General features: G+C 62.7%; 1 protein-coding gene across 1 annotated transcript in view; it reads right to left on the reverse strand.

The window, feature by feature from the left end:
• Window positions 1-441: 441 nt before the first annotated feature.
• The window catches only part of LOC144952182 (DNA-directed RNA polymerase II subunit RPB1-like), a 45,557-nt gene continuing 35,031 nt past the window's right edge, over window positions 442-10,967 (reverse strand). The window contains 6 exon segments of the mRNA XM_078882584.1: window positions 442-1,767; window positions 2,984-3,127; window positions 5,868-5,981; window positions 6,368-6,554; window positions 7,282-7,485; window positions 10,507-10,890. Coding sequence (XP_078738710.1) covers window positions 551-1,767; window positions 2,984-3,127; window positions 5,868-5,981; window positions 6,368-6,554; window positions 7,282-7,485; window positions 10,507-10,890 — 2,250 coding nt within the window. The 3' untranslated portion in view covers window positions 442-550.

Here is a 10,967-nt window from a genome sequence, read left to right on the forward strand (position 1 = left end):
AAAAAAAATCACCACCCCACCCAAACCCAACCCACCTAAAAAAAAAAAAATTTAGAAATTCGGTTAACGCTCCAAAGGTGGGTTTAAAAAAATATATACGGCAGCCCGCCCCCCGGGTGTTTGTTTTTTATTAACTTGTTTAAGGGCGCGCGCGCTTAAGCAAGTCACGCAAGCCAAGTTGAGAAAACGCCAAACGTGGTGGTAAATTAATTCCAACAATAATCGTCGTTCATCTCACGGCCGCCTCCCCCTCCCCCCTCTAACTTTCTATCCCCCCCACCCCCTCCCCCCCCGCCCGCCCGCTTATAAAAATTATCTTTTTTTTTTATAATTACTTACACTTAAAACAATCCCCCCGTCCTTTTTCGATTTTTCCTCCGTCACTTTAATTGCCGCGATTTCGCGCCGAAAACACGGACACGCGTTCACCGCCCCCCCGCCGCCCGCACGCCCCCCAACAAACCCGACGCTCCCCGCATCACCCGGCCGATGGCGACCGACGTCGCGCGACAGCAAAATCCACCTCCGCCCCACCGCCACCGTTCTCCCTTCAGCTTTCCTCCTCGTCGCTGTCCTCCGGGCTGACGGTGGGGCTGGCAGGGCTGTATCCGGGCGACGTGGGCGAGTAGGCGGAGCCCTTGGGGCTCGTGGGCGTGTACGTGGGGCTCGTGGGCGTGTACGTGGGGCTCGTGGGCGTGTACGTGGGGCTCGTGGGCGTGTACGTGGGCGACGAGGGCGTGTACTTGGGACTCGTGGGCGTGTACGTGGGGCTCGTGGGGGAGTACTTGGGCGATGGCGGGGAGTACCCGCTGGGCGTCGCCGTGTAGGCGGGGCTGGTGGGGGTGTAGGTGGGCGACGACGGGGTGTACTTGGGAGTGGTGGGCGAGTACGTGGGGCTGGTCGGGGAGTACTTGGGGCTGGTCGGGGTGTACGTGGGGCTGGTCGGGGAGTACTTGGGCGACGCCGGGCTGTACTCGGGCGACGTGGGGCTGTAGCTGGGGCTGGTCGGGGTGTACTTGGGCGAGCTGGGGCTGTACGAGGGCGAGCTGGGGCTGTAGGAAGGCGAGCTGGGGCTGTAGGAGGGCGACCGGGCCGGGAAACCCGCAGCCGAGTAGGCGGGCGACGCCGGGCTGTAGCTGGGGCTGGTGGGGCTGTAGCTGGGGCTGGTGGGGCTGTAGCTGGGGCTGGTGGGGCTGTAGCTCGGGCTGGTGGGGCTGTAGCTGGGAGATGCCGGGCTGTAGTTGGGGCTGGTGGGGGTGTAGCTGGGGCTCGTGGGGCTGTAGCTGGGGCTGGTGGGGCTGTAGCTGGGGCTGGTGGGGCTGTAGCTTGGACTGGTCGGGGTGTAGCTGGGGCTTGCCGGGCTGTAGCTGGGGCTGGTGGGGCTGTAGCTTGGGCTGGTGGGGCTGTAGCTGGGGCTGGTGGGCGAGTAGGAGGGAGACGTGGGGCTGTAGCTGGGACTGGTGGGGCTGTAGCTTGGGCTGGTGGGGCTGTAGCTTGGGCTGGTGGGGCTGTAGCTGGGGCTGGTGGGGCTGTAGCTTGGGCTGGTGGGGCTGTAGCTGGGGCTGGTGGGCGAGTAGGAGGGAGACGTGGGGCTGTAGCTGGGGCTCGTGGGGCTGTAGCTGGGGCTGGTGGGGCTGTAGTTGGGGCTGGTGGGGCTGTAGCTGGGGCTGGCGGGGCTGTAGCTGGGGCTCTGGGGGGAGTAGCCGCCGGGAGAGCGGGGCTCGTAGGCGGGAGACGTCGGGGAGTAGCTGGGAGAAAGGGGTCCACCTGGGGGGGGGGGGGGGGGGCAGAGGGGGGATAGAGAATCAGCGCACGACACGTCAAAGATTCCCCGAACAAAATGCTCCAGAGGGTGAGGAGTAGGTTGGTGAGCGTGTAGGCGAGCGAGCGCGCAGGTGAGTGTGCGTGCAGGTGAGCGAGCAGGTGAGCATGCGTGTAGGTGAGCGTGTAGGCGAGCGTGCGTTTAGGTGAGTGAACGTGTAGGTGAGTGAACGTGTGTGTAGGTGAGCGAGCAGGTGAGTATGTGTAGGTGAGAGAGCGTGTAAGTGAGCGTGCGTGTATGCGAGTGAGCGTGTAGGCGAGTGAGTGTGTAAGCAAGCGTGTGTGTAGGCGAGCGTGTGTGCAGGCGAGCGTGTGTGCAGGTGAGCGTGTGTGTAGGTGAGCGTGTAGGCGAGCGTGTAGGTGAGCGTGTGTGTAGGTGAGCGTGTGTGCAGGTGAGCGTGTGTGCAGGTGAGCGTGTGTGCAGGTGAGCGTGTGTGCAGGTGAGCGTGTGTGTAGGCGAGCGTGTAGGTGAGCGTGTGTGCAGGTGAGCGTGTGTGCAGGTGAGCGTGTGTGCAGGTGAGCGTGTGTGCAGGTGAGCGTGTGTGCAGGTGAGCGTGTGTGCAGGTGAGCGTGTAGGCGAGCGTGTAGGCGAGCGTGTGTGCAGGTGAGCGTGTGTGTAGGTGAGCGTGTGTGCAGGTGAGCGTGTGTGCAGGTGAGCGTGTGTGCAGGTGAGCGTGTGTGCAGGTGAGCGTGTGTGCAGGTGAGCGTGTGTGCAGGCGAGCGTGTAGGTGAGCGTGTGTGCAGGTGAGCGTGTGTGCAGGTGAGCGTGTGTGCAGGTGAGCGTGTGTGCAGGTGAGCGTGTGTGCAGGTGAGCGTGTGTGCAGGTGAGCGTGTAGGTGAGCGTGTGTGCAGGTGAGCGTGTGTGCAGGTGAGCGTGTGTGTAGGTGAGCGTGTAGGCGAGCGTGTGTGTAGGTGAGCGTGTGTGCAGGTGAGCGTGTGTGCAGGTGAGCGTGTGTGCAGGTGAGCGTGTGTGCAGGTGAGCGTGTGTGCAGGTGAGCGTGTGTGCAGGTGAGCGTGTAGGTGAGCGTGTGTGCAGGTGAGCGTGTGTGCAGGTGAGCGTGTGTGTAGGTGAGCGTGTAGGTGAGTGTGCAGGTGAGCGTGCAGGTGAGCGTGCAGGTGAGCGTGTAGGTGAGCGTGCAGGTGAGCGTGTAGGTGAGCGTACCAGGAGAGGGGATGTAGCTGGGCCCCGGTGACCCCGGTGACCCCGGCGTGGGCGACCAGGCCGGCGAGTAGCCGGGGCTGAAGCCGCTGGCGTCCGACGCGGCACTCGGAGAGAAGCCGGCGGCACCCGGGGTCATGCCGCTGCCTGCACCGCGACACGAGCCACCACCACCACATCAACACCACCACCACCACCACCACATCAACAACACCACCACCGCCACCACATCAACAACACCGCCACCACCACATCAACAACACCGCATCAACAACACCACCACCACATCAACAACACCGCATCAACAACACCACCACCACCACATCAACAACACCGCATCAACAACAACACCACCACCACATCAACAACACCACCACCACATCAACAACACCACCACCACCACATCAACAACACCGCATCAACAACAACACCACCACCACATCAACACCACCACCACCACATCAACAACACCACCACCACCACATCAACAACCCCACCACCACCACATCAACAACACCGCATCAACAACACCACCACCACCACCACCACATCAACAACACCGCCACCACGGCCACATCAACACCACCACCACCACATCAACAACACCACCACCACATCAACACCACCACCACACCACCACATCGTCATGACCACAACATCAGGATCACGACATAGTCATCATTACCACATCACAATATCGTCATCACCACAGCGTCATTATCGCAGGTCTAGGTGTGTGTGTCTAGGTATGTGGGTAGGTGTGTGTGTCTAGGTGTGTGTGTGTGTGTCTAGGTGTGTGTGTGTGTCTATGTGTGTGTGTGTGTCTATGTGTGTGTGTGTGTGTCTATGTGTGTGTGTCTATGTGTCTAGGTGTGTGTGTCTAGGTGTGTGTGTCTAGGTGTGTGTGTCTAGGTGTGTGTGTCTAGGTGTGTGTGTGTGTGTGTCTAGGTGTGTGTGTCTAGGTGTGTGTGTGTGTGTGTCTAGGTGTGTGTGTGTGTGTCTAGGTGTGTGTGTGTGTGTGTCTAGGTGTGTGTGTGTGTGTGTGTCTAGGTGTGTGTGTGTCTAGGTGTGTGTGTGTCTAGGTGTGTGTGTGTGTCTAGGTGTGTGTGTCTGTGTGTGTGTGTGTGTCTGTGTGTGTGTGTGTGTCTAGGTGTGTGTGTGTGTCTAGGTGTGTGTGTGTGTCTAGGTGTGTGTGTGTGTCTAGGTGTGTGTGTGTGTCTAGGTGTGTGTGTGTGTCTAGGTGTGTGTGTGTGTCTAGGTGTGTGTGTGTCTAGTGTGTGTCTAGGTGTGTTGTGTGTGTGTGTGTCTAGGTGTGTGTGTGTCTATGTGTGTGTGTGTGTCTAGGTGTGTGTGTCTGTCTAGGTGTGTGTGTGTCTAGGTGTGTGTGTGTCTAGGTGTGTTGTGTGTGTGTGTGTCTAGGTGTGTGTGTGTCTAGGTGTGTGTGTGTCTATGTGTGTGTGTGTGTCTAGGTGTGTGTGTCTATGTGTGTGTGTGTGTCTAGGTGTGTGTGTGTCTATGTGTGTGTGTGTGTGTCTAGGTGTGTGTGTGTGTCTAGGTGTGTGTGTGTCTAGGTGTGTGTGTGTGTCTAGGTGTGTGTATGTCTATGTGTGTGTGTGTGTGTCTAGGTGTGTGTGTGTGTCTAGGTGTGTGTGTGTCTAGGTGTGTGTGTGTCTATGTCTAGGTGTGTGTGTGTCTATGTGCGTGTGTCTAGGTGTGTGTGTGTGTGTCTATGTCTATGTGTGTGTGTGTCTATGTCTATGTGTGTGTGTGTCTATGTCTAGGTGTGTGTGTGTGTCTAGTTGCGTGTGTGTCTATGTGTGTGTCTGTGTGTCTAGGTGTGTGTGTGTCTAGTGTGTGTGTGTGTCTAGTTGTGTGCGTGTCTATGTGTGTGTGTGTCTAGTTGTGTGCGTGTCTATGTGTGTGTGTGTGTGTCTAGGTGTGTCTAGGTGTGTGTGTCTAGGTGTGTGTGTCTAGGTGTGTGTGTGTCTAGTTGTGTGTGTGTGTGTCTAGTTGTGTGTGTAGTTGTGTGTGTCTGTGTGTGTGTGTAGGTGTCTGTGTGTGTGTGTGTAGGTGTGTGTGTGTGTCTAGTTGCGTGTGTGTGTCTAGTTGCGTGTGTGTGTCTAGTTGCGTGTGTGTGTCTAGTTGCGTGTGTGTCTAGTTGCGTGTGTGTGTGTGTCTATGTGTGTGTGTGTGTCTAGGTGTGTGTGTGTGTCTATGTGTGTCTATGTGTGTGTGTGTGTCTAGGTGTGTGTGTGTGTCTAGGTGTGTGTGTGTGTCTAGGTGTGTGTGTGTGTCTAGGTGTGTGTGTGTGTCTGTGTGTCTGTGTGTGTGTGTGTCTAGCTGTGTGTGTGTGTGTCTAGGTGTGTGTGTGTGTCTATGTGTGTGTGTGTGTGTGTGTCTATGTGTGTGTGTGTGTGTGTCTAGGTGTGTGTGTGTGTCTGTGTGTGTGTGTATGTGTGTGTGTGTGTCTGTGTGTGTATGTGTCTATGTGTGTGTGTCTATGTGTGTGTGTCTAGGTGTGTGTGTCTAGGTGTGTGTCTAGGTGTGTGTGTGTGTCTAGGTGTGTGTGTGTCTATGTGTGTGTGTGTGTGTCTAGGTGTGTGTGTGTATGTGTGTCTAGGTGTGTGTGTGTGTCTATGTGTGTGTGTGTCTAGGTGTGTGTGTGTGTCTAGGTGTGTGTGTGTGTCTATGTGTGTGTGTGTGTGTCTATGTGTGTGTGTGTGTCTAGGTGTGTGTGTGTATGTGTGTCTAGGTGTGTGTGTGTCTAGGTGTGTGTGTGTGTCTAGTTGTGTGTGTGTGTCTAGTTGCGTGTGTGTGTGTCTGTGTGTGTGTGTGTGTGTCTAGAAGTGTGTGTGTCTAGAAAGGCAGGCGGTGTGACGGTGGTTACCGATGCAGGGGGACCAGGCGCCGTAGGCTGGCGTCGCCGACTGGTTCCAGGGCGTCATGGCCGGAGACATCCCGGATGAGGGGCTGCCCACGGCACCAAAGAACATCCCCGTTGCTATGGAGACACGGGGGGGGAAGCCACACACAGACACAAAAACACAGTTAGATGACAGCCATAGCATAACGTATACGTGCGTTTTTCTACGTGTGTGTGTGCGCGTGTGCAAACGCATGTGTACGTACGTGCGTGCACGTGCGCGTGTGTACGTACGTGCGCGTGTGTGTGTGTACGTACATGCGCGTGTGTACGTACGTGCGTGTGTGTACGTGTACGTGCGTGTGTGTACGTGTGTGTACGTGCGCGCGTGTGTGTACGTGTGTGCGCGCACGTGCGTGTGTGTGCGTGTGTAGGTGCGTGTGCGCACGTGCGTGTGTGTGCGTGTGTAGGTGCGTGTGCGCGCACGTGCGTGTGTACACGTGCGTGCATGTGCGTGCACGTACGAGCCCCGATGCCCAGCGCGCCGATGTTGGTGGGAATCTCCATGCCGAACTTGCACTTCTCGGCGTCGAGCAGCAGGTCAAAGCAGCCGGTGCCGGCGGGCGCCAGCTGTCCCAGCATGATGTTCTCAGAGACGCCCTTCATGGGGTCCACCTCAGCGTGGGACGCCGCCTCCATCAGCACGTCCACCTGCGGGGGGAGAGAGGGTGGGGGGAGGGGGGTGGTGAGAGGGAGGAGGGGGAGGGGAGGGAGGAGAGGGAGGAGGGATGTTATCTCCCTCGCTCGGTGCGCAAAAAACCCACCAACAAAAGCCCACCCACGCTCACCAACGCCCACCCACTCACCCACCCACCCACACCCACCCACATGCTCACCCACCAAACCCAACCACCCACCCACTCACCCACCCACCCATCCAGCCACATGCTCACCCACCCAGATGCTCACCCACCCACGCTCAAAAACCCACCAACCCACGCCCACCCACTCACCCACCCACGCTCACCCACCCACTCATCCCCCCCCACTCACCAACACCCACCCACTCACCCCCCCCACTCACCCACCCACGCTCACCCACCCACTCACCCCCCCCCCCCACTCACCCACCCACGCTCACCAACACCCACCCACGCTCACCCACGCTCACCCCCCCACGCTCACCCCCCCCACTCACCCACCCCCCCCCACTCACCCACCCACGCTCACCAACACCCACCCACGCTCACCAACGCTCACCCCCCCACTCACCCACCCCCCCCCACTCACCCACCCACGCTCACCAACACCCACCCACGCTCACCCACGCTCACCCCCCCACTCACCCACCCCCCCCCACTCACTCACCCACGCTCACCAACACCCACCCACGCTCACCCACGCTCACCCCCCCACTCACCCACCCACCCACACTCACCGTCTCTTCAAAGGAGCACTTCATGAGCGCCCCCGTGTCCTGCCGGTTGACTCCGTGCCGCGTGATGGCCATGAGGTGCCCGCGGCACGTCATGGTGTCGCACAGCAGCGCCAGGTGGCGGTAGTTGACGTAGGAGCCGTCAAAGGAGATCACGTGATGCAGCTCACGCTCCAGCGCCTTGCGCACCGCCTCGATGCCCAGCACCTGCAGCGGGGGGGGGAGGGGGGGCATGGGTGAGCGTGGGGGTGAGCGTGGGGGTGAGCGTGGGGGTGAGCGTGGGGGTGAGCGTGGGGGTGAGCGTGGGGGGCAAGGAGGGGGGGGGGCATGGGTGAGCGTGGGGGTGAGCGTGGGGGTGAGCGTGGGGGTGAGCGTTGGGGTGAGCGTGGGGGGCAGGGAGGGGGGGGGGGCATGGGTGAGCGTGGGGGTGAGCGTGGGGGTGAGCGTGGGGGTGAGCGTGGGGGTGAGCGTTGGGGTGAGCGTGGGGGGCAGGGAGGGGGGGGGGCATGGGTGAGAGTGGGGGTGAGCGTGGGGGTGAGCGTTGGGGTGAGCGTGAAGGTGAGCGTGGGGGGCAGGGAGGGGGGGGGCATGGGTGAGCGTGGGGGTGAGCGTTGGGGGTGAGCGTGGGGGTGAGCGTGGGGGTGAGCGTGGGGGGCAGGGAGGGGGGGGGCATGGGTGAGAGTGGGGGTGAGCGTTGGGGTGAGCGTTGGGGTGAGCGTTGGGGTGAGCGTTGGGGTGAGCGTTGGGGTGAGCGTTGGGGTGAGCGTTGGGGTGAGCGTTGGGGTGAGCGTGGGGGGCAGGGAGGGGGGGGGGGCATGGGTGAGAGTGGGGGTGAGCGTTGGGGTGAGCGTTGGGGTGAGCGTGGGGGTGAGTGTTGGGGTGTGGGGGTGAGCGTGGCGGTGAGCGTTGGGGTGAGCGTTGGGGTGAGCGTGGGGGTGAGCGTGGCGGTGAGCGTTGGGGCGTGGGTGAGTGTTGGTGTGAGCGTTGGGGTGAGCGTGGGGGGTGAGCGTGGGGGTGAGCGTGGGGGGTGAGCGTGGGGGTGAGCGTGGGGGTGAGCGTGGGGGTGAGCGTGGGGGTGAGCGTGGGGGGTGAGCGTGGGGGTGAGCGTGGGGGTGAGCGTGGGGGTGAGCGTGGGGGTGAGCGTGGGGGTGAGCGTGGGGGTGAGCGTGGGGGTGAGCGTGGGGGTGAGCGTGGGGGTGAGCGTGGGGGTGAGCGTGGGGGTGAGCGTGGGGGTGAGCGTGGGGGTGAGCGTGGGGGGTGAGCGTTGGGGTGAGCGTTGGGGTGAGCGTGGGGGTGAGCGTGGCGGTGAGCGTTGGGGCGTGGGTGAGTGTTGGTGTGAGCGTTGGGGTGAGCGTGGGGGTGAGCGTGGGGGTGAGCGTGGGGGTGAGCGTGGGGGTGAGCGTGGGGGTGAGCGTGGGGGTGAGCGTGGGGGTGAGCGTGGGGGTGAGCGTGGGGGTGAGCGTGGGGGTGAGCGTGGGGGTGAGCGTGGGGGTGAGCGTGGGGGTGAGCGTGGGGGTGAGCGTGGGGGTGAGCGTGGGGGTGAGCGTGGGGGTGAGCGTGGGGGTGAGCGTGGGGGTGAGCGTGGGGGTGAGCGTGGGGGTGAGCGTGGGGGTGAGTGTTGGGGGTTGGGTGTGAGCGTTGGGGGTGAGCGTTGGGGGTTGGGGGTGAGTGTTGGGGTGAGCGTTGGGGTGAGCGTGGGGGTGAGCGTGGGGGTGAGCGTGGGGGTGAGCGTTGGGGTGAGCGTGGGGGGCAGGGAGGGGGGGGGAGCATGGGTGAGCGTGGGGGTGAGCGTGGGGGTGAGCGTGGGGGTGAGCGTGGGGGGGCAGGGAGGGGGGGTGAGCGTGGGGGTGAGCGTGGGGGTGAGCGTTGGGGTGTGGGGGCGAGCGTGGGGGTGAGCATTGGGGGTGAGCGTGGGGGTGTGGGGGCGAGCGTGGGGGTGAGCGTGGGGTGAGCGTTGGGGTGTGGGGGTGAGCGTTGGGGTGAGCATTGGGGGTGAGCGTGGGGGGTGAGTGTTGGGGTGTGGGGGGCGAGCGTGGGGGTGAGCGTGGGGGTGAGCGTGGGGGTGAGCGTGGGGGTGAGCGTTGGGGGTTGGGGGTGAGTGTTGGGGTGAGCGTGGGGGTGAGCGTTGGGGTGAGCATTGGGGGCGAGCGTGGGGGTGAGCGTTGGGGTGAGCATTGGGGGTGAGCGTGGGGGGTGAGTGTTGGGGTGTGGGGGCGAGCGTGGGGGTGGGGGTTGGGGGTGAGCGTTGGGGTGAGTGTTGGGGTGTGGGGGTGAGCGTGGGGGGTGAGTGTTGGGGTGTGGGGGTGAGCGTTGGGGGTTGGGGGTGAGCGTTGGGGTGAGCGTTGGGGTGAGCGTTGGGGTGAGCGTGGGGGTGAGCGTGGGGGTGAGCGTGGGGGTGAGCGTGGGGGTGAGCGTGGGGGTGAGCGTGGGGGTGAGCGTGGGGGTGAGCGTGGGGGTGAGCGTGGGGGGTGAGCGTTGGGGTGAGCATTGGGGGTGAGTGTTGTGGTGTGGGGGCAAGCGTGGGGGTGAGCGTTGGGGTGAGCGTGGGGGTGAGTGTTGGGGTGTGGGGGTGAGCGTGGGGGTGAGCGTTGGGGGTGAGCGTGGGGGTGAGGGGGTGAGCGTGGGGGTGAGCGTGGGGGTGAGCGTTGGGGTGAGCGTTGGGGCGAGCGTTGGGGCGAGCGTTGGGGTGAGCGTGGGGGTGAGTGTTGGGGTGTGGGGGCAAGCGTGGGGGTGAGCGTTGGGGTGAGTGTTGGGGTGAGCGTTGGGGTGAGCGTGGGGGTGAGCGTGGGGGTGAGCGTGGGGGTGAGCGTGGGGGTGAGCGTGGGGGTGAGCGTGGGGGTGAGCGTGGGGGGTGAGCGTGGGGGTGAGCGTTGGGGTGAGCATTGGGGGTGAGTGTTGTGGTGTGGGGGCAAGCGTGGGGGTGAGCGTTGGGGTGAGCGTGGGGGTGAGTGTTGGGGTGTGGGGGGTGAGCGTGGGGGGTGAGCGTTGGGGTGAGCGTGGGGGTGAGGGGGTGAGCGTGGGGGTGAGCGTGGGGGTGAGCGTTGGGGTGAGCGTTGGGGCGAGCGTTGGGGCGAGCGTTGGGGTGAGCGTGGGGGTGAGTGTTGGGGTGTGGGGGCAAGCGTGGGGGTGAGCGTGGGGGGTGAGTGTTGGGGGTGTGGGGGGTGAGCGTGGGGGTGGAGGCAAGCCCCCCTCCCCCCCCCCTCCCTCCCCGCCCCCCCCCCCCCTCACCGTGAAGATCTCCACGATGTCGTTGGAGGTGGTCCTCACAGGGTCCACGTCCTTCTCCGAGAGCACCTTCATGAGGCTCACGCCGTCCGTCTCCAGGATCCACTCCTGCAGCGCCTTGAACTCGCCCTCCTCCGTCAGCGTGATGCGCTTCTTGTCGTCCGTCTGGGGCAGGTGCATGTACACCTGCGGGGTGGGGCACGGGCACGGGCGGTCACGCGCGCAACAAAAGGCAAAGATCCCCCGTGTAGCCTTGACAGAGCGTCGGGGGTAAGTGCTGTTTGGCGGGTGGGCAACTGCGGAGGGCGGAACGGTGGTAACAGCAGCAGGGGGTTGGGGTGTACGCGCACACAGACACACATGTACACACACACACACACGCGTACCCACACACACCCACACACACACACCCACACGCGTACACACCCACACAACCCAGACACACCCCCACACACCCCCACACC

The sequence above is a fragment of the Lampetra fluviatilis genome, chromosome 66 (genome assembly GCF_964198595.1).
Source record: "Lampetra fluviatilis chromosome 66, kcLamFluv1.1, whole genome shotgun sequence".
NCBI classification, from domain to species: Eukaryota; Metazoa; Chordata; class Hyperoartia; order Petromyzontiformes; family Petromyzontidae; genus Lampetra; species Lampetra fluviatilis.